Source organism: Penicillium riverlandense, assembly GCF_028828495.1.
Source record: "Penicillium riverlandense strain IBT 135883 chromosome Unknown utg000003l_segment0_segment0, whole genome shotgun sequence".
Lineage (NCBI taxonomy): Eukaryota > Fungi > Ascomycota > Eurotiomycetes > Eurotiales > Aspergillaceae > Penicillium > Penicillium riverlandense.
Genome location: NW_026643196.1, coordinates 5,798,785 through 5,820,673, shown reverse-complemented (window position 1 = coordinate 5,820,673; position 21,889 = coordinate 5,798,785). Strand labels below are relative to the sequence as shown.

Sequence of the window (21,889 nt, the reverse complement as noted above, 5' to 3'; positions counted from 1 at the left end):
TGATTTGAGCGGAGTCGCAGCGGACCGGACGCACCCCAGCCTCTTGGACCCGCGGAATTTAATAGAAAATGTTTCATGCGGGTTGAAACCTTGTCCTATCATAGCAAATTGTGCCAGGTCCCATTTACCCTGCGCCTCAAATAAAGGCTCGGGCGCTTTACGTCCACTGAGTATCAAGAGTCAGACTGCCAGGGCGCCACCTATATTCTACTTCACACAAAAGAACTCCCCACAATTCATAGTCTCTGAGTGTAAACGGACAACCTATGTTCACATGAAGGGCTGGATCGGATCCGACTCTTTTCTTCCCACAGCCGGTTCTGTAGGGTCGTTTCTTCACCATCTACCCCGCACACCATGTTTAAAATTCGGGCTACGCACAGGCATCGCTCTAGCTGTTTTCGGACAAGGCGAGGCATCGTTCAAGGACTTAGCAAATCGCTGTGCTCAATCCCTTTGAAGGATCTGAATTCCCACTCGCCAGTGTCTTCCAAGACAACATATGTATGAAGCTTTGGCTTATTGTGGCTTTTGGCAACTGACTGATGTATCCTGACGATGATACCTTTATGATCTATGGACTCTCTTCAAACCGCGCTTCTCGTATAAAAGCCGCAAGGCTTCCTAAAGAACCTCAGTTTCAGAATTGTCAAGAGTCACAACTCGTTAAATGAAATTTACTTTCATATTGAATAATCGCCATGACCAACTGGGGCCCCTTGATCGTGCTCGGTGCAGTCTGTACGATTACTGTAGAGGCAGCATCAGCTCTCGGTGCCTACAATGTTGACGCCTCGACGGTCTCCGTGTCTGGTCTATCCAGCGGCGGCTTCATGTCCGCACAGCTTGGTGTGGCATATTCAAACGTCTTTCAGGCTGGCTTTGGTGTTTTCGCCGGCGGGCCTTTTGATTGTGCCCGTAATCAGGGTGTAAGTTGAACCTACATACGATTGAATCAAATGAGTTCAAAAACGATTAGCTAATGCCATTCTCTGCAGTATACATCCTGCATGTACAATCAAAATCCTTCTATTACCACACCAACTGCAAACATGAAGTCGTGGAGCGGTGATGAGATTGCCACGACGAGCAACCTCGCAAATCGCAAGATCTACCTCTGGGAAGGGTCCGCAGACACCACCGTGGGTCCTAACGTGATGAATGCGTTGCATACTCAGCTCAGCAGTTTCTATACTTCCGCTGACGTGTCATACGTGACGACAAATGGTGCTGTGCACACCTTCCCCACTGATTACGACGGCTCAGGCGACAACTCCTGCAGTATGTCCACCTCTCCCTATATCAGTAACTGCAACTACGATGGTGCTGGAGCAGTCTTACAGTGGATGTATGGCTCCTTGAATGCCAGGAACACTGGCACCCTCACCGGTAGCGTCGTTTCCTTCGCCCAGACGGGTGAATACGGTGCCGCCGGCATGGACACGTCCGGCTATCTTTACGTCCCTGCCAATTGTCAGAGTGGCTCCACTGTCTGCAAGCTACATGTTGCCCTGCATGGATGCCTGCAGAGCTATAGCAATATTCAGATGGACTTTATTCAGAATACAGGTTACAACATGTGGGCCGGTAAGAGCAAACACCGTAAATTCAATCAGATCTGGCTGACCTTTTTCATTCCCCAGATACTAACAACATAATCATCCTTTACCCTCAAGCAATCCCTGACAATACTATGCACAGCATCTGGGGAGGGAGTGAGCTAAGCAACCCGAACGGCTGCTGGGATTGGGTGGGATGGTATGGAGCCAATGCTGACCAGATAGGAGGTGAGTTCAAATTGGGGAAACCGGGGGATATACTCTTGCTAACATTTCAAGGCGTTCAAATGGTGGCTATTGTGAACCAGGTGGCTCAGATCATGAGCGGTAACACAGGCGGGGGTACCTCTCCTGGAGGAAGTACTACCACGTTGAAAACCACGACGAAGCCGACAACTACAACGACCACCTCTGGGAGCAGTGGAACTGGTGCGCCCCTGTATGGTCAATGTGGCGGGTATGGATGGACTGGTCCAACAACTTGTGCGCAAGGCGTTTGCACAGCCTATAGCACTGAATATGCCCAGTGCCTGCTACCCCTCTAAGCTTTGTTGAATGACCAAGATGAACAGCAAAAGGACTAATACATACTCAGACCACCATTACATATTTTGTCACGGGTTGATCGGGTCTTGGGGGAGGCAGTGAATCGAGGCCCATTTGACCGCAATATCACGCGAATCCTATCGAAATTACTATTTTGTCACGTATTATACCAGTAGGGTAGATATTGATGGCATCGAGACTCAGGGGAAGTCAGAGAAAGCCACGGCAAGGACCTTATCGTGGAGGTCACTAGGGAGGAAGAAGCGAGAGAAGATGAGTGTATTCCTAAGTGACGGGAAGGCCTATCTACAGGCGGCGGTGGGCGCTGACACCTCGGGCACCAACCTCATCAGATATGTTTCAAGGCCTTTCCGTCGAAGCCAGCCAGGAAGACGACATGGCGAACTTTCAGCTTGCCAATCTCTGGCTTCGCATTCTTCTTCATTTTGTCGGTTGGAGAGAACTCCATGGAGCAGCCGCAGGTGGAATCCCGGGGACGGTTGCCTTACGATTTGAACGCGTTTCCACCATTTCTGTGAGAGAAAAATGGCGAAGGAGGAATGAAGCAGAGAAGAGCGGTGGAGTAAGAGAATGAGAGGCGTGCCTTGTTTTCTTTTCTGACAAAGACTGCCAAAATGTTTGTCTACACGTGCTGGACCGCGAAGAGGGGAACAAAGGGTCGCTAGACATCCGCCGGTCAACCCTGAGATTATAGTTCATATCCAAACGCCACCGCCGAGTCTCGCCCATATAGAGGCTATGGCCATTCGCCGTACGAGCTTACATGGAACCGTAGTTGTGTCGGTCTTGCGAACTTATGTCAGGGGATAATCATACCATACGATACTAACATGCTAGACCACCAGTCTTTACCGCCAGGAACAATGTCGTCCTTAGGCGTGACCCTTCGAAAACCCATGAACAATGGCAGCGATAGAGTGAGTTGGGCCAGAGTCAAGGGCATTAAGTTCCGAACTATTTTTCGAAATAGAGTTAACTAATCAGGTGTACGATAGTCTGAAACCTGTTACCCACACTATACCAGTAGATAGAGGGGTTTCTGACTTTTGGAACACCACTATAACTATAATCCGCTGGTTATTGTCCGTTATTCTTAGAGATACAGAGATTTCCCTCCGATTGGGCAGCTCTCGTATGGACCATACGACCACTTAGTATACGAGCACTTTATTAACCATATAGTATAAATACAATAAAAGGGGGTCTTTCATTCGGCATACCCCGTATGAAACCGCTAAAATTTAGCGCGCTGCCAAAATGCCAAGTGGGGTCATGCAGATTTCTTGCCAGGCATTGTAAACGCAGCAGGACAAGGGATTTGGTTGTTAGAATACCTGTCACAGAATTCATAGCGACTATGTTTCTCCTCAGGCAAATATGTCTCCTTGACAGTGCTATCTTCGCGTTTGTAGCTCTAGCTGGCCCTGGGTTACATACCACGCCTCTCGCCGATCACCTATTCTAATTTGCTGTGGATCATTAGGCTTTTGCATCTGATACGCGCTAGACTTTCCTGAGGGTTTCCGCCGAATTGATCATCAACGGCCTGGCAGGTCTGTCCCTGTTTCCTGCAGGACGACGGGGATATTTAAAATTTCCTTCCCCCGCACCGTTTCCCGCCATCATTTCGGTACATGTCCTCGTCGGTAGCATGACAGATGAGGACCAAAGGGCACTCACCGTGAGGACGGTTGCGGCCGTCTTCATGTCAGTCGCTTGTGTATCGGTACTCTTGCGTTGCTATGTCCGTGGTTGGGTGGTGAAGGCGTTTGGATGGGATGATGGGTCGATGGTTCTGGCAATGGTAATTATTTTCTTGTTCGGGTGCTCAAGTTGAAACAAACTAATTGCATAGGCATTCTATGTCATGTTCGCCGCCTGTACCATCGGTGGCACTTTGTACGGCACTGGACGGAAATTCGAACACCTCACAGCATCTCAGCGGGTGATTGCGATGAAGGTAAGCCTTTTAGTTTGCTAGATTACTTTCAGCCTCTCTCTAACTTTTTTATTCGAATAGTACTGGTGGCTTTGCGAAATCGCTTACTGCTTCGCCTCGATCTTCTGCAAGATTTCTGTCTGCCTTTTCCTTATGCGAATCACCATCAAAAGACTCCACATTTGGATAATTTACACTGTTATGGTCCTCACGGTCCTTGCAGGCTTGGTGTTTATGTTCCTGATGCTTCTACAATGCAAGCCTCTTTCATACTTCTGGACGCGAACTGCTATGGATCCTAGCATTGAGGGCTACTGCATTAGCATCAACATCATCATCACCATGACATACGTATACAGTGCATTCGCAGCGCTGTGTGATTTTACTGTGGGTATTTTGCCCATTTTCATTGTGTACAATCTACAAATGCGACGAGAGGTGAAACTGGCTGTGGGCGGAATTCTAAGCATGGCATGCGTGTATGTCATTTCTGTCTGACAGTCTTGGAAGATATTGCTGACAACATTCAGTGCGTCAGCAGCCGTGATTATCAGGCTCCCGTTCGTGAAAACATTTGCCAATCCCGAGTTTCTCTGTCTGTTACCTGCTTTTCCAGAAACCGCTGTCAGGATACTAACCAACATATAGATGCTACCGTCCCGATCGCTATTTGGTCGAATACTGAGGCCGGACTTGGTATCACTGCTGCTAGTCTCGCAACCCTCCGTCCCCTATTACGTCTATGGTATGGCTCTCACACCGACTCAAGTTATCCATCTGGCTTCCCGGTAGCATCTGGGTCACACAAACGAGGTAACTCACGGCCAATACCACTGGGGTCAGTGGATGATAACCTGCAAAGAGACCTGAGGCCGGATAAATTGGCTGTCGTGGTGAACAGTATTGAAAGCCGGAGGGACGTGGAGAATACGCCATTCTCTAGTCCTAAAAGCAGTGAAGAGAGGCTGACTGTTGACCATGCGACCCCGTCCCTTCAAAAAAAGATGGAAGTGGGTGTTCATCAAACATTCGAAGTCACACACACGACGTCGGACAGGAATTACGGAGAGGGGTCTCATCGAATCGCGAGGGAACATGTATAATTAGTTTTGTAGTGTACGGTGAGCCAACCTCATTATCAAACGCATTCTCATTTTCGACTTATGATGGGCATTCTTGAAGGCCGTGCTGGCACTCTAATAAATCCTGACCTATAATCCACTTTTTAGAGACTGCTGTTCATCATCGCTCACGTTGGCAATAGGTTACGACTTCAGTTGGACTTAAGTACGCCCCAGGGAGAAACACCTTAAATTAGGCATGGCTGAAGAATCATCAAGTTCCACAGTACGTAGTGTAATATCAGAGGCTTTGTTTATCAGTGGATTTTCTGTTCTGAATAAACTACGCTGCTCTCGTAAATTGAGCATCGGTGTCTGCGACACCAACATACGGGCATTGGTACCCGGCCAATTTCTTCTCCTCGTCCTTGCATGAGCACATATAAGGCTTGTCGGAATCGACACTGACTGATTTGGCAAAATATGGTCTATCGAACAATTGGGACAGAGTGAGGCATATCATAAAGTACGTCAGCTATCGCAAAGAGCGAGAAAAATAATTAGGCCCCGATAGGCCCTAGTGAGGCTCGACGTTGGTTGTCACGAAATTGTACGTCCCCCATGTACAGAGGAGGAGACAACCAGAGGGCAGCCTGGATATCTTATATTGACTGCTACTAGGTGTCAAGGATTCCTCTACGTGTTACCGGAATCTATAACTGAAAGCAGCGCGCCCGTATGTCCTTGCTTATCTATAAGCCTTGATTCTCTTAAATCCAATCTCTATACTAATTGAGATATTCTATCCTCTTTGCTGATCAGATTCCTTTTATAGGCTCTTTGGTGTGTGAAAATGCCTTCGAGATCGACCACGCAGTAACCTTGTTGGCCCTTTTGGGTTATCTTGCCTCTCCTAGATTGCCTACGTTAAAACGATACACCACATATTCTATGACAGAGCTTTCGAAGACTCAAAGATAGGCAATTCTGAATCCCGCCTATGCTAGTCTTTGTCATGTATTTGATGTTTCAGCAACGTGCCGAGGAATATAAAGCAGTCTCCTCCCCAGGGCTAGAAGCATCCGGGAGAGCAATGGTCGCTTATTGTCCTTCGCCCCCATCCCCGCCTTCGTCAACTTCAAAAGACTCCTTGCTCTCCAACACCACGGGCGTAAAAAAAGCCATGGCCTCAGAACCGTCCGGACGAAGAACGATGACCCTTCTACCCCCGAGTCAGCGTATCGTGAAAAGGCCGGTGTGGCCAGTTGATGAACGCGCCAGGACCGCGGTTAGAGACTTGCAAGAGGGAGAATTGCTGCAGCTAGTGAGGAGCCGTCTTTCGTGTTTGCATGAAGATGCAGAGCTAACTGCGGATCTTTGGTGCAGATTATTGATTACTCAGAGGAAGAGATGCAGTTTGCCAACTCCTACAAGGGAGTCGACCCGGAAATTGTCGCGGAGCATTTTGTCTCCCCCTCGTCACAGGTATATTCCTTCTACCGGTATCCAGGCTCTGGTTCTGTGGTCTTGATCTGGACTCGACATCATTGGGCAAACTCGAGCAAGCACTTTGCCCGCCAGAATGGAGTGCGGATGGACATGATTGCTATTGCCAAGGAGCAGGGAATCAAAAATGTACACCTGGTACCAGAGCCCCATGTGACATAGTTTTGCCTCAAATACTCACGAATCGTAGCTTCAGGTCCAGTCACAAGATCAGATCAGTGGAGATATTTTGAAGGCAGCTGTCTACTCTCCGGCAAGTTAAATACACCCCGTCACTCGGGGTTATGATATGGCATGACATTGTGGACGATATAGGTAGAAAGGAATTTTTAAATATAACTAAAACTGGTTGTATTAAGTTCTATATTATTACTTTCGTTTCTTTAATATATATTGACATAGAATCTAATCTGTACACCGTTTATAAAGTCTACTTTATAGAACGAGGGAGCTTAGATAGCAGGTTTCCCGGATGCGTTGTATTTCTCACTTCTCGACCAACCCGAATATCGCCTACGAACAGTCGGAGAATAGCGATATTTGCTTTCTCTTGCTGATGAAGTATGTTGTGGTACACTTGAATTGTTGTTGTATGCTATACGTACATTCATGACTCAACTATCTACAATGATGTCCGATGCCCTCATTATAGCCTTGCGCTAACCATCAGAGCATCATCACCATTCTCGCCTTGCGATTTGACAGAAGGAGAAGTTCGGGATCGGGTTTGAGGAGGGCTGCAAAAGGAAAAGAAAAACCAGAGGTTCGCTGATTAACACCACAAACAGACAAAAGGGAAGACATAATAGGAAAATTACCGCTCGATGTGCGAAGGAATGTCTGCGACCGACATCTTGCCTTCCAGGATTTCTAAGGAGGGTTAGTATGATAAGCACGTGGAATAGGATGGAAGACCACTTACGGTTAACAGCAGTGAACAGAGGGAACTGGTCCTCCAGGCCCTGCTTCGTCAGGAACTTGTTGACCTCCGCGGAAGTCAAAGTCCCCTGGAGCTTCTGGCCGTTGAGTTCAGACTTCTCAACCTCCTCGATGGGCTGGTTGCGCTCAACGCTGAGCTTGGCACAGCGGAAATTTCGCCCACCGCTGCAGCTGGTGATCAGATCGGCGACACCCGCGCTCTCTTCGGTGAAGGTGCGGGTGTCTATCGTGGCGCCAAAGAACTTCTCGCCAAAGCGCACCATCTCCAGCAGTCCAACCCGCATAACAGCGGCCTTGGCATTGTCGCCCCAGCCCATGCCATCCACCCAACCCGCAGCCAGAGCGACGATGTTCTTCAGGGCGCCACTGATGGACACGCCAGCAACGTCATTGACAACCCGCACGTGGAAGTAATGGCGGTGGAAGAGCGTCTTCAGCACGGCATGGTCGACGGGCGGGTACTCCGACGGCAGTGCCTGCAGCTTCACCTGCGAGAACTGGCCCGAGGTGTCCTTGTGTTCAAAATGCACGAGGTCGACCTGGGAGGCATTCGGGGTTCGCTGAGGGGTGGGCGCCTTGGAGTCCATGTGCGGCGGGTCGTAGGCCACGCTCGTCTCGGACCATTTCTCCTGTGCTACCTCGTTCGCGATGTTCGCGCCGGACAGCGCACCGCAATAGATCCCAAGGGTCTTGCCGATCGTCTCCGAGAAGAGGTTGATACCTTCCTCGTTGACATCAACACCCTTGATGCACGAGATGCCACGGGCATACGGCAGGATCTTGCCCTTCAGCTGCTCACAGGTCTTGATGATAAACTGGTGCGGCAGGTTGAAGACCAGGATGGTGCTGTCCTTGACGGTCTCCTCCAGCGACGGGTTGGCGTGCAGGTTGGCTGGCAACGAAATTCCTGGAAGATATTTGACGTTCTCATGGATTCGGTTAATCACCTCGGTCAACTTCTGGGGGGAGGTTTGAGCGGGATCGTAGTGCTTGGATGTCTTGGGGATCTCGACGTTCTCCTCAAACACCCACATTTCCACCTTTTCCTGGAAGATGTCAGAGTTGGCCGCCGTGTTTTCGGCGACGATCTTGGCGATCGCGGTGCCCCTGCCAAAAAAATCAGTTATGGAGGAAATTTTTCTCGGAATCTCACACGCACCAGTTGCCGGAGCCCACCACCGCCACCTTGTGCTTTCGCTGATACGGGCCAAGAGATCCCATATTGGATGGTTGCTTCGAAGGTGTAGAGTATGGTCGGGAAAGAGCTCGGTCGGCGAAAGGCGGGGACTTAAAAGGCCGTAGGGATCCCGACGGGGGCGAACGGGGCGTGGTGAGTCGGCGGGCCTGGATCCGGGTGGCTAGCGGCGACCGAGGCAGGTGGGCTGTGGCACTGGGCACAGGAAAGCAAGTCCGACGATAAAGGTGCAACATCCACGAAAAGCCGGATCTGGGAGCCCCAACGATGCCCGAGTTTCGCCTGTTGCCGCACGAGATCTGATGTCACCGGGCCCGAAAAAGGTCGGCGATCTTAGCCGTGGAGCTCGGCAGGGATTCGTTAGTTCTGATGCTGAGGCGATCAAACGTCAGTGGGTTTTTCTTGGTCACAGGGGATTTGCAGGGGAACCCGACAGGGACCAGGGCGGTGAGACACTTAGGTAATGGAACAACAATTTTCTGGAGATCGACACTGACTGACTGCACATGCGAACATGGTAAGTCCACGCTGTCTCTCCACCACGACCCGGTTCATTCTCGTTGCTCATTCGTATCATTATTCTCAGGCTCCTTCTCGCTCGGCCATGAAGAAACCGGCCCCGGGCGGAGGTGCCCTGCCCTCCAGATCGGGCCCGTTCAACGATGACTTCCGCACGAGCAAGAAAGACAAGCGCCAGATCAAGCATGCGGCGTTGATGTCCAAGATTGAAAAGACCCAGAAGCCGAAACGCCGGCGCCCGTCGAAAAAACTTGCAGCGAACCTGGAATCACTGGCCGATGCGCTGCCTGAAGCCGAGGAAGCCGGCGATGCATCGAGTCAAGTGAATATGATCAAACAGAAGACTTTGAAGCACAAGCCCGGGGCCATGAAGCAGAGGGAGAAGCTCGAAAAGGTCGAACGGGATCGATTTGCAAAGAACATGGCCCAGATGTCTAGCCTCACACCACCTGCCAACAACGCTGGGTCCAACCCGGATGCGAGTACGACGACCAGTCGATGGTCCGCCCTGCGGAACTTCATCTCGTCTACAATGGAGCAGCAGCCTGTATTCAAGGGGAACAAATGAACGTGCGATGTGGACGGCAGTCACAAGTTACACAACACGCCAGCCTCCGATCACCTGAGGGCCGCTTCAGCTATGGGGATAGCCACCACACCAACGGCGTGCTGCCCTCGAATGTAAGGATGCCACATGAACTGCCCGTTGCAGCCTATTTCCCTCAGACTCACCGGCTGTTGCTCTTATCCCGAGTCAAGCGTGTGCAATCCACCCTCACGGCTGAAATTCGTTCTACCATCAAGACAGCTTGAAGAAATTCGGGGCAGACCTCATGATTCCCATCCCATCATCCGGTCTATGAATTACTCAAAGCCCTAAGCGTAAAATGTCCAGATTCTACACCTCGAGAGATCGAGAACTACGCCAAATCATCTTAATCAACCAAATTCATTCTGGACAATGATGTCAACAAAAAAAACTTCTTGTTTATGCCGCTTCCTGTATAAAACAATCCAGAGCACATTCTACATTCCCATGCACAGGAAACCCTTTCAGTCTAGTGTGTCCTCTTCCCTCCTGTCCGACACAGACCCGCATCATCCCAGTCCTCACTACCGACTCCTTTGCGCGAGATGAACAATCCAGCCGGGTCCCACTTCTGCTTAAGGTAGTACAGACGTGGATAATGCTCGCCCCAGAACGAAGCCTGGAACCCCGGCTCATAGGCATTCGCCTCGTTCAGATACGCGCCCATGTTGTCCTCCCCCTCGACGGATCGCAAAATCGGAATCTCTACGTCGGTCATGTTCTTGATGACTGCTGTTTGTTGTGCCAGCGTGGCATTGACCGACCAACTGCGAGAGAAAAGCATGTGGGTGATGGTCTTTCGCCAAGCGGGATTGAGAGCGCTGTCAATCTTGTCTCCGTTCGACGCAGCAGCGCCACCGGCCACCACATGGCTGGTAATCTGGTCATAAGGACCCATCTTGATGCTGCGCCAGGCGTCAGTGAGTCGATCGGGGCCATCTGCCGATTCAAGAAGTTCTCTCGAATACAGTCGCGACCCAAGCATGGATATCCCGCCTGTGCTGTCCGATTGAGATCCGCCCAGGAGCAGAGTGGAAATGGTGGAGTAAATACTCGGAAAGACTTCGGTCTCATACTGCGTCATGACCCCGGGGATTTGTTCCAGCTTCGAGCGCAATGGAGCATAAAGCTGGTCGATCTCACTCGCGTTACTGTGCTCTGGGAACAGAAGCAGGATCATCATGGCGGAGAGACTCATGTCTGCGGACACTGGGTAATTTGGCAACGTGAAGTAATATCCTGAGCCGCCGGCACCATTCAGGGCTGGAAGGGCGGCATGGTACTGACTGAATGCCTCCCAGAAATTGGGATCGCCTATGGCCGTCGAGATGTTGAGATTGCTGGCCACCACGGGCACCTCCGGAAACGTGCGAACAGTGACGCTGGTCACCACGCCAAATGTTCCACCACCTCCACCGCGCAGAGCCCAGAAGAGGTCGGAGTTCTGGAAGTCATTGGCGGTGACGAGGTCGCCCTGTTGATGAACCGCATTAGCCAAATCCTCCTTCACATCGAGGGGTCACGTACGCTGGCCGTCACCACTTCGAACTCGAGCGCATTATCCGAGGCCATCCCCTTCCAAGCGCCAAAGGGCGAATGTCCTCCCCCTTGAATATATCCACCGGCAGCGCCAACAGTGTGCGCGGATCCTCCAATCGCCGTCCGGTTATGCTGCGCCACAAAGGCATAGAGCTCCGGCAGGTTCACACCAGCAGCCATGGTGACGGCCTGACCTTCACCTTTATTCTTCGGTGCGCCTTTTGGCACAAAGTTGTCGACCATCTGGATATCTTTCATGTTGAAGGTCAGGATCTGCAGTGACTCCGGGGCAGTCGAACGGCCCAAAAAGTCATGGCCAGAGTTTTTGATGGCGAGACGAAGATTATGTCTGCTGGCGAATTGCACAGCCCGCTGGATCTGGTTGGTTGTCTGGACTATTGCCGAGTACAGCGAGATGCGACCCTGGCCGCACTCTTCGTTCTGCGGTGTCGTGTCATAGCAGCTCTGATCGCGCTCCGGCCAGGCTTCCCAATTTTCCCATTGCACCGCACCAGGTTCGCTGGCCCGCCAGGTGGAATTGGCCCATTGCGCCTGGACGGCGCTGCAGGCCGTCGCGTCGAAATCACCCTCGTGGCAGACTGCTGCTACCGGTCGCACGGCAACTAGGTTGCCTTGGAGGGTGTTGTTCAGTGCCGCCCACTCATGGTCTGAGGGCCAACAGCTCTGATTGGGAAGACACCGACAATTGTGTACTGACGGGACTGCAATAGCCACCAGCGGAAGAAGAAGAAAGTAAAAGAGTCTATTAGACATGATGGACATATTTCCTGGGGAATGCAGCCATGCAGTTGAGCCAGGATCTCTGCGGATTTATATATTTTACTCCCCTGAGGCGGTGCAGGGGTTTCTAGAAAGGAGTGAATAATACGAGGTTACCTAACTGGGACAAAACGCGCGATAAAGTTTACCGGACAAGGCTCAGCGGATAGATCTTGGGTCTTCGTATCGTGACATCATGGGTTAATTCCAACTACATAGCCTACGTTGGTCTTTTCCCTTGTAGACGTGGTACACCGAAATCTTCATTAGGAGGCAGGGTTTCAGTCCATGTGTCTGATTATGTGCATTACATGCCGCCACCGAAGTTGCTAAATGCTGACTCAGCCAGATAAGCCCGCCTGCGGGGAAAGCTCCGTATCGGATGAGTAGTGGTTCTTCCCTTCACCTCTCCCCAACATATCCCTTTCGCTTGTGCCGCACTCCCTGGCCATGCTGAGGCCACTCCAGCGCCGCGGGCTCGCAGTAGCCTGCTCGACGCCACGACTCGCTGGTGGCCGACTTCGGCCGCCGCCGCAGGCACGACGACCGCTCTCCAGCTCCTCCAACAGCTTCCCAACAGCTTCGCAATTTAACCGGTCAGATTTTACAGGCCAGCCCTTTACCGGGAGCTATGAGCCTGGTCTGCCGACGTCCGGCCCGCTGGGATCCACTCCCGCGTTCGGCGCGCCGCGAATCACCCCAAAGGTGCTGAAGCAGTACCTCGATCAATTCGTGGTCGGACAGGATCGCGCCAAAAAGGTGTTGAGTGTGGCGGTATACAATCATTACCAGCGGGTGCAGGAGCTGCAGCGGCGCGACGAAGAGGCGGCGGAGCTCCTGGCTAAGCAGCAGCGGAGAGATGCACTGGAGAGCCATCCCCTAGAAGGTTTGTCCTTTGTCTGAGTCTAAGGGACCACCTTACTGACTGTGGTCTTTTTTCCAGCGGAGTTCCCAGGACAACAGCGCACGGTTGGTTTGTCTTCATCTTCCAAATCCCGCCAGGCGGCCCCGCTGGATCCGACCGAAACCGTCGATGCGTCTGCCCCACAACTGGATAAGTCCAATATATTGCTACTCGGTCCATCCGGCGTCGGCAAAACGCTAATGGCCAAAACCCTCGCTCGGGTACTCTCTGTTCCATTCAGTATTTCGGACTGCACGCCATTCACACAAGCCGGGTACATTGGAGAAGACGCCGAGGTGTGCGTACACCGGCTTCTCGCTGCAGCGGATTATGACGTCGAGCAAGCGGAGCGTGGGATCATCGTCCTGGATGAGATGGACAAGATTGCAGCGGCTAAGGTCAGCCACGGCAAAGATGTCGGCGGTGAAGGCGTGCAGCAGGCGCTGCTCAAGATTATCGAGGGCACCACCGTGCAGGTTCAAGCGAAGTCCGAGAAGAACCCTCGAGCTACCAGCCCTCCAAATACCTATCCCGCCAACAGTCCTTTGGGCAATGCCTCATTCCAACCTAGCGGTCAAGGCCACACGTCTCAGAAAGGCGAAGTCTACAATGTTCGCACGGACAATATCCTTTTTATCTGCTCTGGTGCTTTTGTCGGTCTACACAAAGTAATCATGGACCGGATCTCACGCGGTTCAATCGGGTTCGGCCAACCTGTTCGCTCCGCTACAAGCCCGTCCAATGGCCGACCTGGCTCCTCTGATACCTCGCATACCGAGCCTCTTCCTATCGTCCCGGGTTCCGAGGAGGAGGCATTATACAAGAAACACCTCCCGTTCTTCACCTCTGCATCCCCCTCAACTCCGGGTAGCGAACCAACCTACTTCAATGCCCTCGATCTACTAACTCCCTCCGACCTACAAAGCTACGGCTTCATTCCCGAGTTAATTGGACGACTCCCCGTCACCGCCGCACTTTCGTCCCTCACACAACCTCTCCTTCTACGCATCCTCACCGAACCCCGCAACTCCCTCTTAGCACAGTACACGACTCTCCTCTCACTATCCGGGATCGAGCTCCGCTTCACCACACCAGCACTGCACAAAGTCGCCGCCAACGCTTTCAAAATGGGCACCGGCGCCCGCGCACTCCGCACAGAGATGGAAACTATCCTCAGCGACGCCATGTTCGAAGCCCCCGGCTCGAGCATCAAGTTCGTGCTCGTCACACAAGCCGTCGCCGAGCGTCAAGAGAAACCCATCTATCTTGCTCGCGGACAGGGAGGCCGATTCCACGCAATGATCTCCGCAGAAGAGAGCCAGTGGGAGGAAAAGACGCGACGCGATAAGAAGGGTCAAGAGAAGAAGAAAGGGAAGGGACAGAATGGGGGTGAGACGACGCAGAATGCTTCTAGTTTTCAGGAGTATCGGAAACGAGCAGTCGGGTGAATGGGGAATTTTGGAAAATTGATTTCAGCTCTGATTTCATGGTGTTAGTTGCACGGTGGTATAGAAATGTCGGTACTTATTCTTTCCCGGGTCTTTCTTTTCCGAGCAGTGATTCCTTGCGACGGTTGCATCTGCGGGTAGGCCCTGGAGTTCTTTCTTGACCATAGTGACCCTCAATTCTACACGACAAACTACAAAAATGTCGCACAGTACGTGTAGCTAGTGGGATTTATTCGCGTCTCTTTCTGAAGAAGAGCACAGAACAGACTTTATTGTCTGCTCACAGAAAGATCATAGACTTGACACACGAATACTCCCATGCAATGCCCCCATAGCAAACATGACCATGAACTCGAAAGAGCAAAAGAAGTGGTACGAGGGAAAATAAAACGGGGTATCTCAACAGCAAAACAACGGCCATGCGCAAAAGAAGGAAGAATACCTGGAGCAAAACCAAAGTACATCAAGCCAGCCTTCTCTAGGTTTAGCTCCGGAGCATTAATTCGCCACCATTTAGATATCCTTCGGAGTGGTCTCCAATGGGCCTTGGTTGGGTGTGACGGAGGTAGAAGGAGCAGAGGCCTGCTTAACCTCTCCCTTAATCTCCTGATAGAGACGCTGGTAATCGACCTTGAACGTGTCGTAGAACGCCTTCAGGTTGAAAAATTCGACATGTCCCCAGCTATCGGTTCGCGTCTGCTGTGGTGCCGAAGTGATGATAATAAAGCGCCGAAAGCGCGCTGCGTGGACCAGGCACCAACCCGCATATGTTTCCATCAGGTTGTTGACGCATTGCTCATCCGCAGGAGCGGACGGTTGTGCGTCTTTGAACTGCGTGCCGTATGCATACGTGGGGAACGAAAGGACATTGTTGTTAGGCCTGTCGAGGTACCGAGTGTCCAAACTGGTAGGCCAGAACCGTGGCAGATCGCGGTCGACGGAATTATTCTTCTTGATCCAAGCAAGGATCGTTAACCAGCTAGATAGCGAGTTTGTTAGAGCGCTTGATTGGAAAGAATAGATGGATTCAACGTACAGAATATCCCCGGTCTGGTCCCTGTCCTCTTTGGTGAGAATTGTCTTGATCCACTCTAGGATGTTAGGTGGAAACAGAAGCTTGGAGATTCCAGGCTTTTGAATTTGAGAGTACCAAAACCACTTCAGAAGCACCGCGGTTCCCTTCACATCTGCGAGAAGGACATCCGGAGTGACTAAGATCGCAGCACCATAAGGGAATAGACGTTGGAAATGTTCACCGGCCGTCGGGTAGCGCCCGTCAGGGTGCTCTAGAGGTCTTTTAAGACACGCACTCCAGAAATTCAGTGAAGTGTTTCGCAACGCATAGCGGATAGAAGGCTTAAGAGAACTATAATCCGAAAATGATTCGTGAAACTGTGCTTGTTGTTAGATATTTCGCCTTGGTTTAAGATGAGTGGGTAGCCATACCACAGCGACACTGCCGCCCTTGATGTTGTGTACAAACTTGCTCCAATCACCAGCGTTGCGATTCGATAGGATCGTCACACCATTTTCCTCCAAAAACGCTGCCATTCTGACATACTCCGAGTCGTCCTCATGTATAGGAAACCACAGGTAGAAAAATTTGGCTACTCTCTGGCTATCCTGAACAGTTGCCAGGTCTTTCATCGTGATATTGTATTCGGCCTTGAAAATCTCAGAGAGCGACATGTTGGCTGGGGGCGTCTGGGCACGGGTACGAGTATCGACTGATAGGAGTGGGATGCCAGATAACTCGGCTGTCGGGTTCTGGTTCTTGTTCAGGGAATCTGGCTCGTTTGCCGATGATTGAGCGGACTTCTCGCCCATCGTGGAGTCCTCAGGCTGGGGTTGAAGATCAGAAACGGGCTGGACATGCTCTGATGGCTTGGACGGTGGAGCCTCCGCATGGTGTCCGTGATCTCCAAAAAAGTCAACTGCTGGGAGACGAGGGCGAGAATCGAGTGGTTGTGTAGGCCGCTTGGATGGTTCAGGGCCCGCAATCTCAGCATTGCGCCTTTGATGAGAAGATGTCTCCTCGGCACTTTGGCTTTTCACGACAAGACCTCGCTCCGATGATGCAATTGGGGTCCATTGGGCAGCTCCTCGTATTCTCAACTCTTCCTCAGAACCTGGCTGGCCTGGACTATGGGAGTCACCGTGAGTGGTGCGAGTGCTTACACGGTCCCAGAGAGGCTGATTTGGACGGGGAAACGATGGTAGTTGCTGCTCTCTATGGCGAGTCAACGGTCTCTCCATAGGCGCCAGTTGCCTCTGCACCGCGAACACCAAGGGTGCGCCTTTTGACACGTCCTTGATCATCGGATGAGTGAGAATATCAAAGGCGTGGGACCAGCGAGAATAAGCAACCCACACGTAACCTTCATTGGTTGGCGGGTAGTAGATCGCTACCCGGCTTCTTTCACGGAGATACTCTGCCATTTCGACGAGCGCTCGGTTCGTGTTAGGGAACCCTTCTGCCCAAACGTTGCACTCCTTTTGCCTTGGGCCCTTCCAGCCGCTGTTAGATATGACAATGAACTCGTATACTAATTTGAGTGGTTTACCTTTGGACAAAGATCGCTGTACTCTTCAAACGTGCACAAATACCTGAACCAAACCTCAAGTCGAAGACCTCGGTTGTTCTTCATAAGCTGGCCAGTGACATCTTCGTATGCGGAAGCACCACACAGCCTAACAGGCCCGACGTACTTCTTGTCAGGCCCCCAATACACTTGCGCAAGGACTTCGCCAGGGTTACGGAAGTAATTTTCGCCACGTTGTTGAAAAAAGTTTGCGCCACGGCGTGCTGACGGAACAGGCATCTGTTGGATTTGCTCCTCAACCGAAGGGGCTTGACCGTTGGCAGACAACGGTTTTGGAAACCTTGGGTCGTACCTCTCCAGTCTGGGAGACGGGGATCGAGATTGGCGAAAGCCATCATCACGTTGAGGCCTATATGAGTCGAGGAGAGGAGGTAAATCGCGAAAGAGACCTCCTGGTCTGTAGCTATCATGAATATCCCGCGCCTCACGCTGTCTGGAGGGGCCGATTCTGTCGATCAGCCGGCGAGAGGGTCTTGCGCGGTTCCGCGGCTCGACGGGCTTTGGGGAGATATCTAAATCCGGACGTGAATGCCTCCTACCAGGTGAAAAGACGGTCGTCGGAGATGAAAGAGTAGTTGTAGATGTGTTGATCGCTCGAGCACCCTCGGGGGTAGGTTGCGGTTGCACTGGAGGGGCTGCAGTCACTTGCGTTCCATTACGTGTGTTGGAGGCGGTTGGCGCTCTACCAGAAGACCCGATTTGAAGGGAGGAACTGCCTTTGTGACCAGTCCTTGCTGGAAACTCTGATGGCTTCCTCAGCTCCAGCTGCGTGACATCTGGCATCGGTTCGTCCCAGCTATTGGGTTTCACTCGCTTGTTACGCATATTGCCTATACCGAAACCCGCCAGCGGGGGCTTCTCAGGTGGCGCCGTTGGTGGCTTGGGAGTGGGTAGCTGCGCTGCAGGGCGGACATTGGATACGCGGCTTGCCCTTTCTTCCACGAGAGGTTTATCCGATGAAGAGCTGGAGACAGTTGAAGAGACAGTCTCCTGGGCGACCTGGGTGACGGGCACTGGAGACCTCGAAGGCTCAGGAGTAACAAAGAGCGGCGAACAGGTTGCGGAGAAGTTGCGTTTGTTTCCGATACCTGATGCCGATTCACTTGGGCCAGCCTCTGCTAGCTGCTCAGAACCTGGAACAGGCGAGCGAAGAGCCAACCGGCGTCTCTTATCTCTGCGTCTCGCTTTTCGTCGGGCCGTTTAATCTTTAACGAGTTGCACATGGATTTCCCAGGCCTCGACATCAAATGGCGGCACTCTCCCCTGGTCAATGTCTCTTTTCTTTCGCTCCCATTCCAGCAGAGTCTCCTGTGAATCGAAGGCGTCCTCGGGCTCCCAGCTGTTGGCTTCACTGCCGTAGTTGGCCCATTTCACGAGGAACTGCGGGCCATCTTCCAAGTCTCTCTGCGCTAGAATCGTCTCTACCTCATATGTGGAGCACTGCTCACTTGAGATAGTTGACGTGAGAGAGATGGCGTCCCAGTCATTCGAAGGCAGCGCCTCGGAAGTCATGGCGGATGACCCCAGGGACTGTGGAGGAAGACAAACAGCAAGTCCCCCTCCCCGCCAATCATCAATTGATCGTTTGTTCGTTCTGTTTCTTTGTTGATCGCGCGGGATGACAGCATCCCGCACGTGACCACCCAAAGGGGCTCGGCACGTTAAGGAGAGAGATGGTCGAGGCATCAACCAATAATCCTCTCTTCCTCTTCCCACCCCACGGTCTTCTTGTCTTGGTGAGTACTCTGATCTTTGTTGCCTGCGGGTTCTCTTTCTCATCTATCCCTCCCCCGCTCTTGTCATACTAACCATCTCTTCCTCCGTGCAGTGATTCCCGCTTTCTTCTCTGAACACGTTTACCCGTCTTTTAATTCCCCCCGAGCTGTTCTAGCTCGACCCCCCATTCAAGATGGCCAACGACGAATATGATGTGAGTTTCCGACTGATTACTCGATTCGCACTGATATATTGATTCGCCATGCCTCTAGTTTCTGTTCAAAGGTAACGTTGCCACCCCACGCGGCGCCCGCAGCCTACGAGCACCTGCCCGCGACCCCTCGACTCCCTGACCGCACATACTGATCCGGCGGACTGAACAGTGGTGCTTATTGGAGACTCCGGTGTTGGCAAGTCCAACCTGCTGAGTCGGTTCACCCGCAACGAGTTCAACCTGGACTCGAAATCCACAATCGGTGTAGAGTTCGCAACCCGCTCCATCCAGGTCGACTCCAAGACGATCAAGGCACAGATTTGGGACACGGCTGGTCAGGAGCGCTACCGTGCCATCACATCGGCCTACTACCGCGGTGCAGTCGGTGCCCTCCTTGTTTACGATATCAGCAAGCACCAAACCTACGACAATGTCAACCGGTGGTTGAAGGAGCTGCGGGACCACGCCGATTCCAACATCGTGATCATGCTTGTGGGTAACAAGAGCGATTTGCGACACCTGCGCGCCGTGCCCACGGAGGAGGCCAAGCAGTTTGCCAGTATGTGTTCCTCTGCCTCTCGGGAACACCGCTAACCCCAGCTCGTAGGCGAGAACAATCTTTCCTTCATCGAGACCTCCGCCCTGGACGCCAGCAACGTTGAGCTGGCCTTCCAGAACATCCTCACAGGTTGGTGGTGGCCCCCATTTCCTCCACCCCCGCAGCGCTGACTAGGCACCCAGAAATCTACCGCATCGTTTCCAGCAAGGCCATCGAGGGCGGCGAAGGCGGCTCAGGCTCGATCCCCGACCGCCGCGTGATCGACTTCACTCCGCAGGACTCGGAGCAGAAGCAGGGCTGCTGTTAGACACGCCCCCGCGAGGGCGACGCACACCGACCGCAACGAAACTTCGACTTTTGCGATGCGTTTCTGGGATGGCTTTGATTTGTGTTGGGAGTCTATCACTCGGTTGCTACGAAGATGATTGATACACGGGGCTGGTAGAGAGATGGGCAGGGCGGATACACATGGATGGGAGAGGAGAAAGGGTGTCTTTTCTTCCGGATGGCGAAACTGGCACCGCAGATCTTATTCCCTGCTCTGTTGGATTTATTTCTTGCTCGCTTTTTTCCTGCGTGACCCCCAACGAAATTGATGTTCTTTTTCTTTTCTTCTTTCTCTTCCGCCGAACCGGTGTGTTTCGTGACTCTTCCCGTTGGTGTGCAGGTGGTTGGGCGTCTGTCATTTGAGGCTGCGTTGGCTTGTACGAACTGTTCCGGGTGCAAATGCAAATCCGTACATTGGACTGCAGTTTTGCTGCGTAATCTTTCTCCGAGTTATCGGACAAGAAGTGGGTGATGAATTAGAGCAAAACGATAGGCAGTGTACGTGAGAGCTATCCCATATCCCTACTCAATTCTTCGATCGTACGTTTCATATACCCTTCTTTTGTGTATGTCTAAGGTGATATCAAGTAAAGAGAAACAAAATAAGAAAAAAACAAAGCACACAATCACACATGGGGTCCCATCACTACTCCAACACAATGCCCATTTCACGATCAAGAATCGCGGCTCGCAACTCCCCCACATCATCGCCACGCTCCCTCATGACAAACTCGAGCGTGTCCCCGAAGGTTTCGCCGTTATTGCGAAACCAGTCACCCAAAGACCAGATAAAATCCTCCACCTGCTCCTTGAGAGGTGCATGCTCACGCAGCCACAACACCTGCGCCGGGTCGAGCTTCATCATGTCCTGCACGACGTAGTAGTGAGGGATCTCATCGCCCCATCCCTCGTACCCTGGATCATGGGATAGGTCGTTGCGGAATCGAGACCGGATCTTGGCTGACGACTCGGTGAAATTGGACGGATGGGCTGTATGGAAGTACTGGCCGAAGAGATCACTCGGGTTCTTATCGTTGCCTTGTTGGTGATAGACTGAAGGCGAGGACCCGGTGGGCGGAGGGTAGTTCAGATGGATGTTAAAGGTAAGCTGGTGGGTACTCTCGGGGTATCGCTTGCGGAATTTGCGCTGGATTGCGCCGTTGCTGGGACAGATGTGATTTTGGACGACGTCAGAGATGACCAGGCGCAGGTCTTCCATCTCTGCCAGCTCGGCAGTAGACCAGTTGTGGAGCAGCTGGGCGCGCTCCGTCACGACGTGTCGAAGGCTGCGAGAGAACCGATCGTATGCACGGGTGTGGAATGCGCGATGGTACAGCCACAACCGGTATACTGCACGGCGCAGGCGCAGTTTCTCTTCCTCAGTCAGCGAGCGACGGGCTTCGTAGTCGGTCTTCCATTTCTTGAATGGGTAGACCGTCTCCCATTTCCGCGCCGCCAGACCCAACTGGACTATCTGCTTGAGCAGCGCATCGGACATAGGCGCATGCCGGATGAGATGAGCTGGCTGGCTCGCATTGTGCGTCACCACTTGGACGACATCGAGGAGAGGGCCGAACTCAGCCTCTGCGGCACTGGCTAGGAGTTGTACTTTGTTGGTCGAGTTGAAGATGCGATGGAGTCGACGGCATGAGGCTGCCAGGTTCAAAACATCAGATATGGAGTCGCAAGATCGAAAAATATGGAGCAGGAGCTCTGTCGCCAGGTGGTCGATTGACATTATGGAAAAATGTATTCACGTATGACTGTATAGCTTTGAGAGCTGTCAGCCCTGTGGTCATCCGCAGCGCGTCAACAAAGTGCTCACGCTTTCAGGTAATAGTTTTGTTTCAAACAAATGTGCCGTATGGCGTAAGACGGAAAATGTATCTTCTGGTCAGAATGTCTCTGGCTATAGAGCTGGTCCG

The 21,889-nt window shown here is 52.2% G+C and overlaps 10 protein-coding genes across 10 annotated transcripts; 6 read left to right on the top strand and 4 right to left on the bottom strand.

The window, feature by feature from the left end:
* Positions 1-701: 701 nt before the first annotated feature.
* On the top strand, positions 702-2,104 carry N7474_006012 (putative polyhydroxybutyrate depolymerase; the record flags this gene model as incomplete). Its single annotated transcript, XM_057197427.1, has 4 exons — positions 702-929; positions 999-1,587; positions 1,644-1,787; positions 1,839-2,104. 4 exons carry the CDS (start codon positions 702-704, stop codon positions 2,102-2,104), a joined length of 1,227 nt encoding a protein of 408 aa, XP_057054823.1.
* A 1,673-nt stretch (positions 2,105-3,777) lies between these two features.
* N7474_006011 (putative integral membrane protein) lies at positions 3,778-5,168 on the top strand (the record flags this gene model as incomplete). Its single annotated transcript, XM_057197426.1, has 5 exons — positions 3,778-3,930; positions 3,982-4,086; positions 4,147-4,544; positions 4,596-4,660; positions 4,714-5,168. The coding sequence occupies 5 exons, from the start codon at positions 3,778-3,780 to the stop codon at positions 5,166-5,168; spliced, it is 1,176 nt and encodes a 391-aa protein (XP_057054822.1).
* A 1,171-nt stretch (positions 5,169-6,339) lies between these two features.
* Positions 6,340-6,794, top strand: N7474_006010 (uncharacterized protein; the record flags this gene model as incomplete). The annotated part of the gene is made up of 2 exons (XM_057197425.1): positions 6,340-6,450; positions 6,513-6,794. The coding sequence occupies 2 exons, from the start codon at positions 6,340-6,342 to the stop codon at positions 6,792-6,794; spliced, it is 393 nt and encodes a 130-aa protein (XP_057054821.1).
* Positions 6,795-7,446: 652 nt separating this feature from the next.
* On the bottom strand, positions 7,447-8,792 carry N7474_006009 (glycerol-3-phosphate dehydrogenase family protein; the record flags this gene model as incomplete). The annotated part of the gene is made up of 3 exons (XM_057197424.1): positions 7,447-7,502; positions 7,555-8,678; positions 8,731-8,792. The coding sequence occupies 3 exons, from the start codon at positions 8,790-8,792 to the stop codon at positions 7,447-7,449; spliced, it is 1,242 nt and encodes a 413-aa protein (XP_057054820.1).
* A 578-nt stretch (positions 8,793-9,370) lies between these two features.
* N7474_006008 (FAM207/SLX9 family protein) lies at positions 9,371-9,853 on the top strand (the record flags this gene model as incomplete). Its single annotated transcript, XM_057197423.1, has 1 exon — positions 9,371-9,853. One exon carries the CDS (start codon positions 9,371-9,373, stop codon positions 9,851-9,853), a length of 483 nt encoding a protein of 160 aa, XP_057054819.1.
* Positions 9,854-10,343: 490 nt separating this feature from the next.
* N7474_006007 (FAD-dependent oxidoreductase) lies at positions 10,344-12,187 on the bottom strand (the record flags this gene model as incomplete). The annotated part of the gene is made up of 2 exons (XM_057197422.1): positions 10,344-11,348; positions 11,402-12,187. 2 exons carry the CDS (start codon positions 12,185-12,187, stop codon positions 10,344-10,346), a joined length of 1,791 nt encoding a protein of 596 aa, XP_057054818.1.
* A 456-nt stretch (positions 12,188-12,643) lies between these two features.
* On the top strand, positions 12,644-14,545 carry N7474_006006 (putative ATP-dependent Clp protease; the record flags this gene model as incomplete). Its single annotated transcript, XM_057197421.1, has 2 exons — positions 12,644-13,079; positions 13,137-14,545. 2 exons carry the CDS (start codon positions 12,644-12,646, stop codon positions 14,543-14,545), a joined length of 1,845 nt encoding a protein of 614 aa, XP_057054817.1.
* A 513-nt stretch (positions 14,546-15,058) lies between these two features.
* Positions 15,059-18,660, bottom strand: N7474_006005 (uncharacterized protein; the record flags this gene model as incomplete). The annotated part of the gene is made up of 5 exons (XM_057197420.1): positions 15,059-15,524; positions 15,582-15,937; positions 15,992-17,063; positions 17,153-18,270; positions 18,361-18,660. 5 exons carry the CDS (start codon positions 18,658-18,660, stop codon positions 15,059-15,061), a joined length of 3,312 nt encoding a protein of 1,103 aa, XP_057054816.1.
* A 397-nt stretch (positions 18,661-19,057) lies between these two features.
* N7474_006004 (Rab family GTPase) lies at positions 19,058-19,944 on the top strand (the record flags this gene model as incomplete). The annotated part of the gene is made up of 5 exons (XM_057197419.1): positions 19,058-19,078; positions 19,137-19,149; positions 19,248-19,637; positions 19,686-19,766; positions 19,820-19,944. 5 exons carry the CDS (start codon positions 19,058-19,060, stop codon positions 19,942-19,944), a joined length of 630 nt encoding a protein of 209 aa, XP_057054815.1.
* Positions 19,945-20,610: 666 nt separating this feature from the next.
* N7474_006003 (F-box protein) lies at positions 20,611-21,702 on the bottom strand (the record flags this gene model as incomplete). The annotated part of the gene is made up of 1 exon (XM_057197418.1): positions 20,611-21,702. The coding sequence occupies one exon, from the start codon at positions 21,700-21,702 to the stop codon at positions 20,611-20,613; it is 1,092 nt and encodes a 363-aa protein (XP_057054814.1).
* Positions 21,703-21,889: the final 187 nt, after the last annotated feature.